Source organism: Mauremys reevesii, linkage group 11, assembly GCF_016161935.1.
Source record: "Mauremys reevesii isolate NIE-2019 linkage group 11, ASM1616193v1, whole genome shotgun sequence".
Classification (NCBI taxonomy): domain Eukaryota; kingdom Metazoa; phylum Chordata; order Testudines; family Geoemydidae; genus Mauremys; species Mauremys reevesii.
In genome coordinates this window covers 10,118,400-10,138,290 of record NC_052633.1, presented here as the reverse complement: position 1 = coordinate 10,138,290, position 19,891 = coordinate 10,118,400, and the positions used below count along the sequence as shown (strand labels likewise).

General features: G+C 44.9%; 1 protein-coding gene across 42 annotated transcripts in view; it reads right to left on the bottom strand.

Moving 5' to 3' along the window:
• Positions 1 to 19,891, bottom strand: part of LRRFIP1 (LRR binding FLII interacting protein 1) — a 191,278-nt gene that overhangs the window by 59,047 nt on the left and 112,340 nt on the right. For 12 of the 42 annotated variants that reach the window (XM_039493984.1, XM_039493987.1, XM_039493985.1 and 9 more), the window contains 4 exons: positions 18,445 to 18,477; positions 15,677 to 15,721; positions 11,704 to 11,760; positions 7,902 to 7,964 (listed from right to left, as the gene is read on the bottom strand). The exons of 14 other annotated variants lie outside the window; for them this stretch is intronic. In XM_039493984.1, coding sequence (XP_039349918.1) covers positions 7,902 to 7,964; positions 11,704 to 11,760; positions 15,677 to 15,721; positions 18,445 to 18,477 — 198 coding nt within the window. The remainder of the gene's footprint in view (positions 1 to 7,901; positions 7,965 to 11,703; positions 11,761 to 15,676; positions 15,722 to 18,444; positions 18,478 to 19,891) is intronic. 16 more of the 42 variants (XM_039493943.1, XM_039493949.1, XM_039493953.1 and 13 more) reach the window with 7 other exon arrangements.

Below are 19,891 nucleotides of genomic sequence, written 5' to 3'. Positions count from 1 at the left end.
TACCAATGTATACAAAACAGCAGAGGCACCTCTCATTTAGCTATCATAAACAGATCTTATGTCAGATTTTTAGAACAAATTTCAGAAACAAACAAGCTGCACTATTTTGTGCATCACTGATCGAAATCTGCCAGCAACAGCTTTTCCTATAATTATTTTTCCATAGCTTCAGACTTGGGAGTCAGTGAAGTGAAGGGGAACGGGGGAGATGCAGGAGAGAAGAGAAGGGATTGCATTCTTCAGCTTGGAATTCTTAAGATGAAGGTAAGTTTTTATAAAGATAAAACTATTTGCTTTTTCTAGATTTAGGCTGATTAGCAGCACCTCTAACTTTCCCTGCTGAACAGGGGAGACCCTGACAGCCACAGAATGTGGAATAGAGAACCAAGATAGGCTGCAACAAACCAGGTTTAACAAAAGGCCTGTTACCACTCAGTTAAACAAGAAACCTGGTAAAACTAGGAAGTAAAAACCTGCCCAACTCTAACCTCAAAGAGTTATTTGGAAAGCTGGGTGCTCTACAATATAGAGCAAAAAATGCAGGGTGTCAAAAGACCACCTGAGTGGTCTGGGGAGCATCTAGAGTGCGAGAGGCCAAGCCTTTTTCCTGATATGCCATAGCTAACATAAGCAGGGAACAACCCACTGTCAGATAAGGTGCGACAATGAGAAGCACAAAAAAAGAAGCGCAGGACTAGGCCACTCAAATGAAATATCTTCTGTTTGTAAAAGACAGACAGACAGTTACCTTTTCCATACCTGGTGTTCTTTGAGATATGTTGTTCATGTCTATTCCACAGAAGGTGTGCATGCTCGCCATGTGCACTGGTGCCAGAAATTTTTCCCCTAGCAGTACCTGTAGGGGGGGAGTGCCCCCCGCGACCCCTGGAGTGGTGCCTGCCTGGCACGGTATAAGGGAAGCTGCGTGCTCCCTCCACCCTCAGTTCCTTCTTTCCTGACAAATCCGACAGAGGGGAAGGAGGGTGGGATGTGGAATAGACATGAGCAACACATCTCATAGAACATCAATTATGGAAAAGATAACTGTCTTTTCTTCTTCAAGTGATTGCTCATGTGTATTCCACAGTAGGTGATTCAAGCTATATCTGTTGGAGGTGGGTAGGAGTTCACAAGTTCCCAGGATGGAGGACGGCCCTGCCGAACCCGATGTCATCCCTGAATTGGGAGACGATTGCATAGTGCGAGGTGAACATGTGAACTGAAGACCATGTGGCAGCCCTACAAATGTCCTGAACGGGGCCATGAAGACAGCTGATGAGGCCTGCACCCAGGTCAAGTGTGCCCTCACAATGGGCGGCATGGGAACGCCCGCCAACTCATAACAGGACCGGATGCATGAAGTGATCTGGTTAGAAAGCCTCTGGGTGGAGATCGGCTGGCCCCTCGCATGCTCAGCCGAGGCAATGAACAGTTGCGAGGACTTCCTGAATGGCTTAGTCCATTCGAGGTAGAAGGCCAAGGCCCGCCACACGTCGAGCGCGTGGAGGTGGTGCTCCTCACCGGATGCGTGAGGCTTGGGGCAGAGGACCGGTAGAAAAATGTCCTGACCCATGTGGTATGCGGAGACCACCTTAGGGAGGAATGCGGGGTGTGGGCAGAGCTGGACCATGTCCTTGTGAAAGACCATGTAAGGGGTTCGGAGGTCAGTGCCTTGAGCTCTGAGACTCATCTAGCCGACGTGATAGCAACCAGGAAGGCCACCTTCAACGAGAGGTGAGACCAGGAGCACGTGACCAACAGTTCAAACAGGGGCCCTGTGGGACGAGTTAAGACCAGGTTTAAGTCCCACTGTGGAACTGGGGATCTAGAGTATGGGAAGAGGCTTTTCAGACCTTTAACGAACCGGCCAGTCATAGCATGGGAGAACACCATGTGTCCTTGCACCGGCGGATGGAAGGCTGATATGGCCACCGGGTGCACCTTGACTGACGAGGGCGACACTGGGGCCATCAGGAGCCTTGTCTGACTTTATCTTTTCCAAGACCCTGCTGATTAGAGGGAACGGGGGAAAGGTGACTTTATAGTGACCCCTTCAAAGCCTTTCTATAATGCAAGTCTCAAAAATGAGACACAGGTATGAGTAAAAGAGAGGATGTTTGTTCCTAGAAAACTATTCCTCTTTTTCTTCTCTTCCCCACCCCAAAGGTTCTACGTTACAACCCCCTTCCTCCTCATGATACTTCAGTCAAGATACATGATGCTCTAGTCTCAGTAATAAATCACTTTTCAGTTATACTCATCTTTAAAGCTTCCTCACAAACCTTCACTAATTCTCACACTGTCACTATGAGGCCTGGTCCACACTAGGACTTTAATTCGAATTTAGCAGCGTTAATTCGAATTAACCGTGCACCCGTCCATACCAGGAAGCATTTAATTCGACCTAGAGGGCTCTTTAGTTCGAATTCGGTACTCCACCCCGACGGGGGGAGTAGCGCTAAATTCGACATGGCTATGTCGAATTAGGCTAGGTGTGGATGCAAATCGAACTTACTAGCTCCGGGAGCTATCCCACAGTGCACCACTCTGATGACGCTCTGGACAGCAGTCCGAGCTCAGATGTTCTGATCAGCCATACAGGAAAAGCACCGGGAAAATTTGAATTCCTTTTCCTGTCTGGCCAGTTTGAATCTCATTTCCTATGTGGATGTCGTGGCGAGCTCAGCAGCACTGGCAGCGATGCAGAGCTCTCCAGCAGAGGAGTCCGTGCAATCTCAGAGTAGAAAGAGGGCCCCAGCATGGACTGACCGGGAAGTCTTGGATCTGATCGCTGTGTGGGGCGATGAGTCTGTGCTTTCGGAGCTGCGCTCCAAAAAACGGAATGCAAAGACCTACGAGAAGGTCTCCAAAGCCATGGCACTCAGAGGATACAGCCGGGATGCAACGCAGTGCCGCGTGAAAATCAAGGACCTGAGACAAGGCTACCAAAAAATCAAAGCGGCAAACGGACGCTCCGGAGCCCAGCCCCAGACATGCCGCTTCGACGAGGCACTGCATTCCATTCTCGGTGGGTCTGCCACCACTGCCCCACCAGTGACCGTGGACTCTGAGGATGGGATAGTGTCGAGGGGCAGTTTCTCGCCGATGTTGGCAAATGGGGAAGATGAGGAAGGGTTTGTGGAGGACGAGGCAGGCGACAGCGCTTACAATACTGCTTTCCCCGACAGCCAGGATCTCTTCATCACCCTCACAGAGATCCCTTACCAACCCTCCCCGGCCGTTAACCTGGACTCTGAATCAGGGGAAGGATCAGTCGGTAAGTGCTATAAACATGTAAACATTTATTTTTTAACAAAACAGGAATAAAAACTATATAAAAAGAAGGTCTATGCATATAGGGATCGAACAGTAATCCTCCTGGGACAGTTCTACGAACCTCTCTGACAGGTACTCGAAAAGCCTCCGCAGGAGGTTCCTGGGGAGAGGTGCCTTGTTGGGTGCTCCGTGGAAGCACACTCTTCCGCGCCAGGCCATCAGGAGGTATAATGGGAGCATCGCCTCGACCAGCATGGCAGCATAGGGCCCTGGTCTGTGAAGGGATTCACACAGCATTCGCTCTCTGTTTCTCCTGGAGACCCGCCTCAGGGTGATCTCGCTCGGCGACTGCTGCATCTAATTAGGGGAATTACTTTAATGTTACTATTGTGAATGCTTGACTTTTCCTTTGCATAACAATGACCGTCGTTTAACAGCCACGTGGTGGAGGCTGCAGAGGAAAAGCATACAGGGATCTTTCCCGGGGACAGCCGCGAGGGGCTGGAACAGGGTCAGACTTTATGCTTTCCAGATTGCCTGCAGCAGGAGGGCCCTGCTATCCATTAACTGTTAAGCAGCCTAAAGTTTACGGCTTACCAGGCCTGGCTGCTACACGGATTCTGCTGTCCTGCCCCGCTTGTCCGATCTCCAGTGCAAGACCCCAGGCAATGAAAGAAAATGCCGAAAATTCGAACTTGTCCTGAGAGCACATGAGATTAGGTGCCCTGTATGGTCTTGTTCACAGAAACTGAGTAGACTGTGTTCAGTGTTCGCAAACATGTATCTTTGGAAGGAAATCACTTCCTTTTTCCCATCACACAGCTGCGGCTCTTTCCCGAACTGCCCCGGCATCCCCCTCACAGAGGCTGGCGCACATTAGGCGGCGAAAGAAAAAGACTCGGGACGAGATGTTCGCTGAACTGATGGCCTGCTCCAGAGTCGAGGCGGCCCAGCAGAGCCAGTGGAGGGAGACCCTCTCTCAGCAGCAGCGCTCACACAGCGAACGGGAGGACAGGTGGTGGCAGGAAGACCAGCAGGCGACTCAAACGCTGCTTGGACTAATGAGGGAGCAAATGGACACGCTCCGGCGCCTTGTGGATGTTCTGCAGGACCGCAGGCAGGAGCAGAGAGCCCCCCTGAACTGTATCTGCAACCGCCCTCCCCCGCCACAAAGTCCTGTCCCCCCCTCACCCAAAATCACAAGAAGGAGGGGCGCTAGGGGCCGTGAAAACTGTCACTCCACCCCAGCAGAGCACTCATGTACCAAACAGCTCTCATTCCCTAAAGTATGAGAATTGCTTGCCTTCCTGGCTCACCCGATCCCAAATCCCAGTTTCATCCCCCAACTGTGTAGTTGAGTATTAAAAACAGCTTGCTGTTCATTACTGTTTCCGTCATGTTTCTTTGCAGAAGACTTTGTGTGAAGGGGGGGGAGGGGTTTCTTAATTGCATAGGACAACCACCATTAACAGGGTACAGACATGGGGGCAGGATCAACAGCAGGTCACACACAGAGTGCAGTCACTAGGCACCCGGGTCACTCTGCGAGGTGTCTGCTTCCCCAGGTCAGTCTGGGAGGTGTATGTTGCCCCAGGGTCCCAGCGCCTGGCATCCACAAATGGCAAGGCAGGCTGCCCTTACCATGCCCTTCCACCCTAGCCATGAACCTCTCCGATGCCCTGAGCCCCAGCCAGAGCCATCATCCCCCCAACACCTACTCACCCTTCCCACACACCCCTCACCCCTTTCTGCAAACCCACCTGCACACCCTCCACTAACCGTCCTCCCCCCAGAGACCGCTGTAGGAGCAGGAGCCTGTCAGTCCTCGAGTGTAGAAGCGGTCTGTACATCACTGAACACCGTACCCACCACAGTCTGTGTCCCTGTTGTAACCCTTGAACGAGAATTCGTTAGTAAAGAAAACTTTGTTAATTAAAAATGTTCCAATAACTATTTTTAAACGTCTGTTGGAAGGGGGGAAACCTGGTGAACGGGGTATGTAACCGCTGAAAAAAGACAATAGTAACTGAAACAGGGGCAGGTTCAGCTTCTCTGTAAAGAGACTGGACAGTCATAGGTTACCCTGCTCTCTGAGGAACCTAGCTTTCAAAGCCTCCCGGATGCACAGCGCTTCCCACTGGGCTCTTCTAATCGCACGGGTGTCTGGCTGAGCGTAATCAGCAGCCAGGCGATTTGCCTCAACCTCCCATCCCGCCATAAAGGTCTCCCCCTTGCTCTCACAGAGATTGTGGAGCACACAGCAAGCTGCAATAACAATGGGGATATTGGTTTCGCTGAGATCCGAGCGAGTCAGTAAGCTCCTCCATCTCCCCTTGAGACGTCCGAAAGCACACTCCACCACCATTCTGCACTTGCTCAGCCGGTAGTTGAAGAGCTCCTTGTCACTGTCCAGGGCGCCTGTATAGGGCTTCATGAGCCAGGGCATTAGCGGGTAGGCTGGGTCCCGGAGGATCACTGTAGGCATCTCCACATCCCCAACACTTACTTTGTGGTCCGGGAAGAAACTACCTTCCTGCAGGCGTCTAAACAGACCAGAGTTCCTGAACACACGCGCGTCATGAACCTTGCCCGGCCACCCGACGTAGATGTTGGTAAAACGTCCCCTATGGTCCACCAGTGCTTGCAGCACCATTGAAAAGTAGCCCTTTCGGTTAATATACTGGCTGGCCTGGTGGGCCGGTCCCAGGATAGGGATGTGAGTTCCATCTATAGCCCCACCGCAGTTTGGGAATCCCATCGCGGCGAAGCCATCTATGACGACCTGGACGTTTCCCAGGGTCACCACCTTTGAGAGCAGTAGGTCAACGATTGCGTGGGCTACTTGCATCACAGCAACCCCCACGGTAGATTTGCCCATGCCAAAGTGGTTCGCTACTGACCGGTAGCTGTCTGGCGTGGCAAGTTTCCAGAGGGCTATGGCCACTCGCTTCTGCACACTCAGGGCTGCTCGCATCCGGGTGTCCTGGCGCTTCAGGGCAGGGGCCAGCAAGTCACACAGTTCAAGGAAAGTGCCCTTACGCATCCTGAAGTTTTGCAGCCACTGTGATTCATCCCAGACCTGCAGCACTATGCGGTCCCACCAGTCCGTGCTTGTTTCCCGGGCCCAGAATCGCCGTCCCATAGCATGAACGTGACCCATTGCCACCATAATCTCCACGGCGCGGCGTACCGTGCTTTGTGAGAGGTCTGTGCCACTCTCACACTTCACGTCTTCACCGCGCTGCCGGAGCCTCCTCGCCCGATTTCTCAGCAGCTGACTGTGGAAGAGGTGGACGATAAGGTGCGAGGAGTTGACAACGGCCATAAGTGCAGCGATGATCGCAGCGGGCTCCATGCTCGCAGTGCTGTGGTGTCCGCGCTGTCACTGACCAGAAAAGTGCGCGAACAGAGTTCCCGCCGGCGCTTTCAAGGAGAGAGGGCGGGAGTGATGGTTGAATGATGACAGTTACCCAAAACCACCCTCGACACATTTTTCCCCCAGAAGGCATTGGGGGCTCTACCCAGCATTCCAATGGGAAGCGGGGACTGCGGGAACTGTGGGATAGCTGCCCAGAATGCACCGCTTCCAATGTCGACGCTTGCCCCGTTGGTGTGGACTCACAAAGTCGAATTAGTGTCCTTAGTGTGGATACACAAATTCGAATTCATCAGGTCAAATCCACAAATTCGACCTAAGTTAAATTGAACTACTCCTGTAGTGTAGACATACCCTGAGATAGGTAAGTATTACTCCCATTTTACAAAGGAGGGAGCTGAAGTTAAGTGACTTGTTCAATGTCAGAGGTAGTGTGACATGAAGAGGACATATGCTTTATTTTCAATATTGTTTAGACCTCTGACATTGGAAAATATAGGCAGCTCAAAGGATAAATCACTAGATAGGGAGATGTTTGCATCATTGGATAAATCTTTATCTTATAGAAAAAAGCTTAAATCCATCTCTTCCCAATTTAACTACAACTCTTCTGATAAGACAGCTAAAAAGGTTTTCATGAGACAGGGTTTGAGAGTTCTCAGCTGAGCTTAGTTATAGCTGGAAAACAAATTACTTTCATACCCACTGAGATTTCAAAATCAGCACATCTAGTGATATCACAATAGCTATGGTCCATGTTTTAATGGTTCACTGTTTTGTGATGCACTGATGTGATCTCAAGGTATGAAATTAAATATCACTACAACTCTATACCACATATTACATGTTGCAATTAATGTGATTTTAGAAATATAGTTGTAATATTGGTGTACTTATTACATTAATAAGCAAAGAACTTCTGCCTGTTCTAGGTTATTCCTTTATCTTTACTGCTTTCCTGTTTGCCACCTTTACTCCTCCCCTCCCCCAAATAATTATGCTGCTAGCAAAACAGACAGAGTAATGTTGGAGGTGGCGCTTATTATGCTCTATAAAGACAGCTCAAATATGTTACTGTTCCCCTAAACCTTACTCTCCCTTCAAATAGTGATTAATCTGAATTACTGTTAGTACTGAAGACATCAAGGAGTGAAGAATGGGATTGTAATCATGCGCTACATAAAAAACTCCATGCTACAAACCCTGCAGTTTCCACAGATATCATTTTAATATTTAAATAGAAACCAACCAACTTCTCCTCCCTGGATGACTTCTTTGTAGATTTTCTGCTCTCCCCGCTGTAGTTGGAGCTCTAGAGTATGTCATTAAAGAACAAGAACATCATTTATCAGAGATGCTGGCACAAGTCAAAAGAGCAACAAGTCCTCGGAAAAGGCTGTACAATGTTTCCTTTTGTCAAACAGTTCAGCAAGATTGGCAATACTTAAACTATTTAGACAACAAAAAATGTCCTTGTCCATGTTGTCTTTGTTGCAATTTCAGCTAATTGCTGCAAATTTAAGGCAGGTATAATGTACACAGCTACAATTTATTGCAACTATATCTTCAATTTTATGTTTTTTTCCATTGAGACTTGCTGCATATCTCCACATAGCTTGTTGTCTTGAGTTCTGATCACTGTATGCCTCCTTACGTATATAATGGGTGTGGCTACATGAAGTCTACTACACTTACTCACTTCATTCTCTATGCTCCACATGTAACAGCTGAATACACAAAAAGTGTAAAGGCTACAGGAAAAAATAGTTTACAATGGGGAATTAAAACTAATGCTGGCTTCAGAAAAATGCTTAAGTATATGCTCAACTTTAAGTATGTAAGTAGCCCCATTGAACGCTACAGGGTTACTCACATGCTTGGAGTTAAGCATGTACTTAAATGCTTTGCTTAATTGGATCTTAAAGCAGTTTTATGGTCTCCTTGTATATGCAAGGCTTTTAGTTTGCATGATGTTTACTGAATCCCATTTCTTTAAAGAGAAGCAAATTCTAGTGGTCTGGAGATCAACTTTCTACAGCATCATTGTTGGCCTTCATGGTGGTAAACACAAGATAAGGGAAAAACCATGAAGGGAATAATTTACAGAATACTATATTAAAGGGGAAGCTGGACAAAGATTCCATATTAATGGTCTAGAGCAGGGATCTCAAACTCAAATCACCACATGAGGACTAGTACATTGGCCCGACGGCTGCATCAATGACATCTTTTCATACAAAGATATGAAAGCCCCCCCTCCCCTCTACCCCCGGCCCCACCCCAACTCCATCCCCTCCCTGCCCCTGCCCCGCCTCTTCTCTGCCTCCTCCCCCCTCCCTCCTGGAAAGCGCTGGCGGCAGGAAGTGCCTGCAGGTAGGCAGAGGAGCAGGGACATGGCGTGCTGCGGGTGAGGAGAGCTTGGCGGGCTGCAGCAAATAACTCCACAGGTTGCACGTTTGAGACCCCTGGTCTAGAGAACTTGTTCTGAAACTGCAATCCACTGAACACAAGTTGTCCATACATGGACCATGTAGCTTAATGATTAAATTAATTTTTTCTGACTTAATTGTGCAACCGTACTGTTTAACATAGTTTTTCTACTTTTAATAAACAGTAGCATATTCACATGGCTATAATGTAGCTGTGGTGACGCACAGAATGGACTTGCATCTCAAATGGTCCCTTGCAAGACTTCATCCTTCATGAAGAATCAGTAGAGGACGTTAGGCTTCTTAAATCCCTGAAAATTGCATCTTCCAACCTCTTTTATGGCTGACCTCGTGCTTCCTTCAACCTCAGCTCTGTAAACCTTCTGTAGAAGTGTACCTTCTGCACGTTGGACATGACCCCATTATAGTCATTTTGTTCTTGGCTGGTACAAGACTGCAACTTGCTGGGATCATCTAAGTATATCCTCATTTTTGACAGAATAAAACCAAGGGATGTTAAGCATACACTAACTTTTGACATTGAAGAGTGTTTAGTTCTCTCCTCAGCTGTTTTTAATGGCTATGTTTCTGCTCCATCTAACAGGGTTATCACCATCACATTGAATCACACCTTGTATCTTAGTTGTCGCACTATGTGTGTGAAACAACATTTATAAATACTTTAGTAATACTGTTTGATATGTAGTTTACAACTCTATGGAAAGTTCCGACATTTGCTTGTATGCAAAACTGTTGTCTTATGGTTGTATTTATGAAAAACACTATCTTCAGTTAGATCAATAGAATAAATCCCTTTTAGATGGTCACAATTTAACAAATTAACTAATCTTTCTATGTTAGTCTTGGGGTTTTAAAAATGTTTACATTGGGGGAACTTATAAAAATGAATTGATTGTACAGATTCAATTAGATATTTCATGCCCATATTCCAATTGCAAGCAAATCTCTATAAAGGATGCAATCCAAGCTAGATTTCCACTGTCAAAATATTTTTCTCCATAACTTGACCTTTTTTTTTTTTTACCCAGTTTCCAAAGAACTATATTCTGGCCCCCAAATCCTACTTGAATTTTCTCAGGCCCAGTCTTTTTCCTTCCCAATCATGGCCTCTTAGAATCATAAAACCATAGAAGATTAGGCTTGGAAGAGACCTCAGGAGATCATCTAGTCCAACCCCTTGCTCAAAGCAGGACCAACCCCAACTAAATCATCCCAGCCAAGGCTTTGTCAAGCCAGGCCTTAAAAACCTCTGAGGATGGAGATTCCACCACCTCCCTAGGTAACCCATTCCAGTGCTTCACCACCCTCCTAGTGAAATAGCTTTTCCCTAATATCCAACCTAAACCTCCCTCACAGCAACTTGTGACCATTGCTCCTTGTTCTGTTAACTGCCACCACTGAGAACAGCCTAGCTCCATCCTCTTTGGAACCCGCCTTCCGGTAGTTAAAGGCTGCTATAAAATCCCCCCTCACTCTTCTCGTCTGCAGACTAAATAAGTCCAGTTCCCTCAGCCAATCCTCATAAGTCATGTGCCCCAGCCCCCTAATCATTTTATTTGCCCTCCACTGGACTCTCTCCAATTTGTCCACATCCTTTCTGTAGTGGGGGGCCCAAAAATGGATGCAATACTCCAGATGTGGCCTCACCAAGGCCGAATAGAGGGGAATAATCACTTCCCCCAATCTGCTGGCAATGCTCCTACTAATGCAGCCCAATATGCCGTTAGCCTTCTTGGCAACAAGGGCACACTGTTGACTCATATCCAGCTTCTTGTCCACTGTAATCCTCAGGTCCTTTTCTGTAGAAGTACCACTTAGCTAGCTGGTCCCCAGCCTGTAGCAGTACATGGGATTCTTCCATCCTAAGTGCAGGACTCTGCACTTTTCCTTGTTGAACCTCAGATTTCTTTTGGCCCAATCCTCCAATTTGTCTAGGCCACTCTGGACCCTATCCCTACCCTCCAGTGTATCTACTCCCCTCCCCAGCTTAGTATCATCTGTGATCTTGCCGAGGATGCAATCCATCCCATCATCCAGATTAATGAAGATGTTCAACAAAACCAGCCCCTGGACTGACCCCTGATACCAGCTGCTAACTAGACATCAAGCTGTTGATCGCTACCCATTGAGCCTGATGATCTAGCCAGCTTTCTATCCACCTTGTAGTCTATTCATCCAATCCATACTTCTTTAACTTGCTGGGAAGAATACTGTGGGAGACCGAATCAAAAGCTTTGCTAAAGTCAAAGTGTATCACACATCCACCGCTTTCCCCATATCCACAGAGCCAGTTATCTCATCATAGAAAGCAATCCGGTTGGTCAGGCATGACTTGGCTCTTGGTGAATCTTGTGGTTTACTTTGTTTTGTTTTTTATGGATTTGGTTGTGCGGCTGCAGAGGAGCAGATGCCTAGTGAACTGCTCCAGTTTTAATATGAAAGTCAGGGAGGAAATGCTTTCCAAAGCAGGGACGAAAAGAAGAGAATCTGCTATTTTGCTTTAGGAAAAGCCCTCAGTAAAGGTGACAGTTAATTTCTGGAAAAGCTTCCTGTTAATTCCATGAACTTGAATGACAGATTTCTTAGAAATTTTCTACTAACCCTGCTAGATTTTCTACTCTGGGATGATCCATACATGTCTTCATCATAACCATTGGTCTGTTATGAGAGAAAAAATGAGAGGAAAAAAAACTTAAATGAAACCCAAAGAAGTCTCAGGGAAAGTCATCATTTATGCAGAGCTAAGACATAGATGGTGCTTTTTCCACAAGTACAACAGGGACAGTGACTGTGGTTCCCCAGGGATCATTAGGACTTCAGACAGCTCATAGAACACTTGACAGTTTTGTCTGCCAGCAATACCTGTAACCCAGCGAAAGATGTCCCTGTTTTCACCTCAATTTTTTGTAAAAACAGTACAGCAGCAGAATGTATTTAAAGCCTCAGTCTTTTCAGACTCCTTGGGAAGTGAAAAGGGATGATTTCACTTCACTCTGCTGAAGGGAAAAGGAAAATAATTTCCTTGCTTACTTAAGCTCTTCATTTCACATTGGTATTTAAGATTAAATATACTAATGTAGCTTTCTAAACACAAATTATACTGCATGTCTCTTGCATTTGGTTTCCCTCATTTTTATTTACTTCATGCATCTATCCAGACATGACCATCTGCCATATCCCAGGATGCTACACAGCCCTTCAGATATTGAAAGATCAGAATCTGCCCCAAACCTCCTGGATTCACATCTCTCTACGCTCAAACATCACATGTCTCAGCAATCTTCCCTCTTGACATGGATATGGTTCTCTCCAGGACCCAAACTTTAGTCCACTACGTCGTAGAATGCAGGGCTAGTCCTATTTTTAATATGCAGACACCATGAAATGTGTACTGTCATCTGCTAGCCAAGATCACGTTTGCTAATGGCCATTAAAATCGCAGTCTCCCTGACAGTTCTACTACTTGAAAAGCATTATGAGGCCCTATTATAAAACCCAGAAAACTAACAATCCCTAAAAATTTTTGCAGTAGTCTAGTCGTGTTGGTCACAGATGAGAGAAACAGAAGGTGGGTGAGGTAATATATTTTATTGGCCCTACTTCTGGTGGTTGAAGGTAGTTTTTGAGCTACAGAGCTCAAAAAGCCCAGACCTGAAGAGCTCTCTGTAGCTCAAAAGCTTGTACCTTCCACCAACAGAAGTCGGTCCAATAAAAGACGTTATGGTACCTCACCCACCTTGTCTCTCTCAATCCCTAAAATTGTTATTGAGGGGTTTTACTTTTATTACAAATATCCTCTATGTCTTTTTAATGCATCACTAAAAGGAACATCATACAAACCAATCTGAATCTGTTGTCAAACAAAATGCAACTGCATACTGACTGTAGACTTGTATGCCAAATTACAGACTGAAGCAAATTAAAATGATAAATCCCCTCAAAAACAGAATTGGTAATAAGAGCCTTTAATAAATCTATTCCAATATGCACCAGTGCCTAAACATTTGCATTCATCTAGCAGGATTACCAATGATTGAATTTCTAATCACAAACTACACATTTCAAATAGTCCCCTGGCAACATATATGTTGCATATTCTCTCCAATAAATGTATGTTAAAAAACTGAAAATGCTTCTTTCAAAGTACAATGAAATTTAACAAAATCAATAAGAAACTCACTTTTAATCAGACTATCTTCTATATGAGCATAGAAATAAAAATCCATTAATTAGCACACTAGTGCTGTTAATAGTTAATTGAATTTATACAGGACAGTGGACTAAGATACTACTATAGCAATTGGTGAGGCTATTTTATTTTTGGAGTCATCATGGATTTCCTAGAAAATGTGACCATTTGCTGTGAACAAAACCTTTGAAGTGTTCCAGCTTTCTGTTGGCCTTTCTACTTGTGTATGCACAGAGAAAAACCTGATTAACGTGGATGTGATTAGGATCTTCATACTACACAGACTTATGCACATGCTTAACTTTAGACTGCATTATGAGAGATTAACAATATCCTGTAAATTTGTGAACAAACCTTATGGAATTACGATGAACTTTGTTGCATTAAATTAAACCTTACTGAATTAAGGTTAATACCTTGGGGTACACTGTACTAAAAATGCAATTGTGTACATGTTGTGGCACTGTATGTACTCTCACTAGTAGGGACAGGGATGCTAATGAATTTCTTCCTTTATCAACCTTAGAAGCCATCCCCCTGGGGAGGTGCGCATGTACTAGTTCAAACTGGATTTCCCAGGGACCAACAGAGCAAGAAACGATTTTTGGATAAATAGCCTGATTTTAAAGTGATCTAGGACCTTCTTCCTGATGCAGCAAATGGACAGGATCTCTGGTACATGGAGGGTCACAATACTTAGGGAAGGATTGGAAGGATTTGGTCTACTGAGGCCTCATAAGACCACATGCCTGTTCTGATCTGAAGCTGTAATAACTTGTAACCACAACTCCCCTAGAGTTAGGGTGACCAGGTGTCCTGATTTTATAGGGACAGTCCCGATGTATAAGACAAAGTCCTATATAGGCACCTATTACCCCCTCATACTCTGTCCCAATTTTTCACACTTGCTATCTGGTCACCCTACCTAGAGTGGAGTGTTGAAGGGCTGCTCCTGCCAGAATCCATGTTAGGGTTGGGACTCTGGTAAGCTTATAAACATCCGTGTAAAGTTCTTCTGTTTTTTAAATATTTTCTCTGCAGTGCTTTTACTTTAAGAATAAAGAAGGCTTGCTTAGAAAGAACTGTATGGTTATTTATATCGTAGCAGTCACTCTTATCTGTCTCTGAAGAGACAGCAAACAGGTCTGTTTAGGCTCCCTGGGAAATACACAGTGAAGGCAGGGAACTCAGCAGCCTGTGAATACCCTGATCAGAAAGGAGAGACATACAGCTCTCCACCCAGAAAGGCAACAGCTGGGGAGCTGAAACATGAGAGTCGGTGCTCTTGCTGAACCACTGAGGGGAAATGCAGGGACAGTTGCACTGAACTGTCGCATTCATCATGAGAGTTACTATGAACAAAGTTGTGGCAGACAGACAAAATGAGTAAATATTTGTCACATTTCCACCTCCAGGGTATTTACTGTATTATTTGGCAACATATTTTGTACTAAATGCAATATTCCAATTGATGACAAAAGAAAGCCTACATGTATGTGCCCTATAGAAGTTACATAAAGATTGATTTTGCAGTAACCTTCTCTAGGGAAAAAACAGGTGATTGAAATGTCTTTGGCATGAAATCAATGCAGCAAGAAAAGCAGTCCCTAGTTTGGTGCAGGCATTTACATCTGATAACCTCCTTCCCAGTTTGCAAACATTGCTTAAATTACATTTAAAAGTTTCCCATTACATTAAGCAAAACCAAGTCTGCATTCCTACCTGGAAGCAATCAAACTCTATTTTCCTTAGTTAAAGTTTCAGAAGTCAGTTCTGTGGATGTTTATGGGGGACTCTGTTTTTTTAAACACAGACTATACTCTGAGTTTTGAAAATTTTCCAGTGTAAAACTCCAATGTGTTTAAAAAACTTCCTGTAAAAATTGTTTTACTTAATGAAGCAGTCCTAGAATCTTAAAGCATTGTTCAATTATTAGCTACTTACATGTGCTTGTTAAATTGAATGTTGACCCATTACATTTACTGGTTTGCTACTTTGAATGACATTCTCCCTCCTCCTGCCTCATGGAAAAAAATACCACCTTAGTTACAGTCACACTAGCTGCTACCATCTTTTCCTACATCTTTCTACTGACTAATGTAATATATGAAGACTCAAAGTATCTTGAAAAAAATCCTCTTATCAGTACTACTGTATAATCATTTGAGCTGAACTGCATTTTGTAATAAGCAACTGATACCTAGTGCCTTTTATGCACCCACAACCACAAAGAGCTACAATATATTCTTGGCATTAGGTTGATTTCTCAGTATAAACGAAAACTATTTGGCCCAATCTGGCCATAATCCGATGGCCAACATTTTTGCAAGTTCTCTCCAGCCCCATCATAACCCTCTCAGAGGAAAACAATCTCTAAATACATACTGCTTTGGAGTTCTTCTTTTTGGTCCTCTCATTCTCTAATCCAGCCTGTAGTAAGAGTAAGAATAGCCGGTGAAAACATCAATGAATTCTTGTATTTCTATCTTCCCCCTGTCCTACATGCAAAAACCAAGTCTTGTGTTCCTACAAATCTACAGAGCATGATTCAATGTACACACTCAGTGAGGATATAGAAAACAGAATCACACCAGATTCAAATTGCTAGTTTATAATTTTAAATTATTAAAGAACGATAACCATGCAGTTAACATTAATAGCTGCAGTTAAAACTATTCATGCCTGCTGGATTAAATCAATGAATAAAGCCCTCTGCCATATATACGTACTTAAACATCAATATATCCATGCAAAAACTTAGCATAGTAAGTGTTAGAACTGTATCTGAATATAGGACACTGACCAAGGAAATAGAATATGTTGAGTGAACAAATTCTTAATTTGAAATAGGGGTAGGGAATGCAGAAAAGGAGAGAAAATCACAGCCTTCAATGAAATTGGCTGCAAGAGCTTGTTTTCAAGTTCTGATGTGGAGGCTGATTCACAACAGCCAGCTAGAGGGAGGTAGAAATGACCCTCAGTTCAAATAAAGAACTGCTCTGCATTCAGCAACTTTAAAAAAAGATCATCTTGTACTTTGCATTTTGTGGAGGCACAACAAGACCCTATTCTCTGTCACAATAGACTCACAAGGGAGTAGTATTAACATTGTCGTGTGATCTAAACCCAGATTTAAGGATCCCAGTCTTATGGTCCTTTTTTTATTTTTTTGCAATGAGTATATATACACACATACTATAACTATGAATGTTGATTTTACCTTCACAAGCAAAGATAAGGCTATTCAGACATGGTATATACTGTACTGCAGATTTATTCATCGTCTGTTTCCCAGAACAGATCTACTTGAAATGAGTTATGTAAAATAAAAGGTGCTTGAAATACACAAGAAATTAAAGTTGAATATAATATTCAACTCTAATAGGTAACAGCTTTTCTACCTAGATTTTAGTGATTTCCAAGACAGCTCTTTGTACAATGGGGAAAATGTCCAAGAGGTCCTCCTGGGGGAATTCTGCGCCACTGCACATGTGCAGAATTCATGTCCCCCACAATAGCTTTGCTTCCCTGCAGAAAAATGACTGACAGGTAAGAAAAGGGAAGCTGCAAGAGCAGTCATGCACCACTCCTTAGCTGCACAGTACATTGTTTCAGGCACACAGAACAGTCAGCAGAGAGGTAAATCACCGCAGGGCTGGGGACACGCCAGCCAGTGACTCCTACCCTGAGCTGGGATCAGATGCTAGTCCCTGTTGGGTTGGAGGCAGGAGAAGATGTACAAGAAGTAGCTGGGGCTGTGTCAGACCTACCCTCAGAAACCTCTCTCAGCTGTAGGAAGTTCAGCATCTTCCCTTGCTTCCTGCCCCCATCACTCCTCAGCTGTGGGGGAGGGATCATTGTACAGGGAACTGCTCCCCATCCTCCCAACCCCCATGCATCCTAACCTCCCATACCCAGACACTCCTGCCGAGCCTCACCCCACCCAGAACCCCCCTCACCCGCCATACCCAAACCCCATCTCCTTGAACCTCAACCCCTGCATCTGAAGCCCCCTGCACCCAGGCCTCCTGCCTCAGAACCCCGACCCTTGCACCCAGACCACTCCCACTGAACTCCCTGCACTCAAGCCCCCACCCTGAGTCTTCACATCCAGACCCCAACGCCACTGACTCCCAACTAGCTGCACCCAGACCCCTAAGCCCCACTCCCCCAGCACCCAGACCTCCTTGCTGAGGCCCCCACACTCAGACTCCTCCACTGAGCCCCAACCACTTTCACCTGGAAGCCCCTGCAGAGTCCCATTGCCCCTGTACCTGGAACACCTCCAATGAACCTCTGTGCATCCAGATCTCCCCACATCTAGACCCCCCACTGAGCTGCCTGCACCCAGATTGTCCCACACAGAATCCTCTCATCCCACACTTGGATCCCCCCCACAAATACTGAGCCCCTCCACACTTGGATCCTGTCTGGTTCAGCCTGCCCACCCACACCTGGAGCAATGGGGCAGGGCCCCAGAGTGTTTCTGGGGCAGGCCCAGGCCTTGTGCTGTGTCAGGGTTGGGTGCAGCCTCACCACTGACTCCATGCCCCGGGAGTGGGAAGGCTCCCACCTTCATGCAGCCAGTGGCCTGTGCTCTGCACTGCCATGCCGGAGACTCTGAATTTATTTGTTGACAAATAAAACTTGCAGAATTTTAAAATATTGTGTGCAGAATTTTTAGGCGCAGAATGCCCTCAGGAGTAAAGAGGAAAAAAGTTCGCTATTCACGTCTCAATTCAACACACATTTTGAAAATAGTGAGATTTGTATTTGTGAAGGTTACCACACAGAGCACTGGAGAACGAAACCATCTCTCCTCCGAGCAGGTACAATGTAAGTAGTGGCAATGCATGAGTCTCCACGCAGCCCTGAAGGGATGACACCTTTAGGTGGGAGTTAATTAATTCTCCATGATTGTTACTCAATCCTTTGCCTTGCTGAGTCTGACAAATGTCACAATGCTAAGTGAAGCAGTGGGATGTCTCTCATTCCTTGCAGTCAGGTATCCACATCAGAGACCATAACACTGCCATCATGATCATTTGCCTTTTTGGGTCTCCTTCTCTACTATTGACCAGAGATAGCAATAGGAGTTAGAAATTGTGGGGGAAAAAATACTGTCACACACTGCAACTTCAAACCATTCTCACCACTGGATAGGCGCTGGCATACTCCAAGTCAGACTGTCAAGAGCATGAGAGGAAACAAAAACTATCAGAATACAAAAAACCCAAAGATGGCAATCAGGAAGACATAGGTACTGAGGTGTAAAAGTTTAAAATTCCTTGGTTTTGAGCAATGACAGCACCAGTTCGGAAGTCAGGAACTTCAGCAACCATCAACCAGAGTAACGAGAGAAACAGAGACAAGTCCTTGTACACTGCATCACTATTACACAATAACAACAACATTTCACCTTGTAGGATCTTGGATGTGGGACTTGGCCCATTGTGAAATTATTAGGGAAAACTGAAGAGAATTTGCAGTGGAAGAAGACTGAAACCAGGGTCATACGTCTTAAAAAACCAAAAGATGATATTCTAAGTTTTTCTGCAACAAAAATCACTTAAGGGTAAAGCAAGCCTATTGGGCTTCCAGAATGATAAGGTAGAATCCTTGGGCAGTTTTTATCAGTCTCAGAACAAGCCACAGTAAAACATTCTTAGAGAAAATTCCAGGCAAAAATTCTCTGAGAAAGAAATTGCTGATTTGGAGGGCTGGGAGATTTCACATGGTAATAATTTTTCTGACATTGCTCCACTGTTTGGAAGCTTCCTGTCCAAAAGAGAAAGAACCAACCCTTCAAGAGAAAATCTGTAAACTCTACCCATCTTGTATGGCGTTCCATGAGTGCCCATACAGATATTTCAAGGAACTTTCACAGGAAGCAAAACAGCTTCTTTTCACGAGAAATTAAAAAAACCATTTAACACCAAATCCAAATATGAAGATTTCCATAATACAAAATCCAAATATGAAGATTTCTATAACAAGTAAACTTTGAAACAGAAGGTTTTCAACCAAATTCCACCTTTACTTACTGACAAAGACCAGAGTTCTGATTTTTCTGTGACTCTAATCTAGTTTTACAAACTCTTAAATAGAGATAATGTAGTTTCCTTGTTTCTAAAGTGTTCTTTATGTTAACTAGGCTTAGCAAAATAAGCAGAGAACCCTGAACTCAGATCCTAGGAGCCCAGGTTTTCGTTTCACTTTTATACACACATAAAAAAGCCAGACCAAAGACTCCTGAAAGAAGTCAACAGAAGCATAACTAAATGTCTACACAGACCACTTAAAGCATATTCACAATGCTGTCTTGTTAAGCAATTGTGAGCCATATATCAATGCTAAGAACAGAATTAGTTGTATTTTGTTTCAATGTGAATTAAATCATCTGCATTAAACCAAGTCTATTAAGGGACAGACTTTGGTTCAGACTAATGAGCTAATACAGGGGTAGGCCACCCATCGCATGCGTGCAGAAGGCAGCATGCGAGCTGATTCTCAGTGGCACCCGCACTGCCTGGGTCCTGGCCACCAGTACAGGGGGCTCTGCATTTTAATTTAATTTTAAATGAAGCTTCCTAAACATTT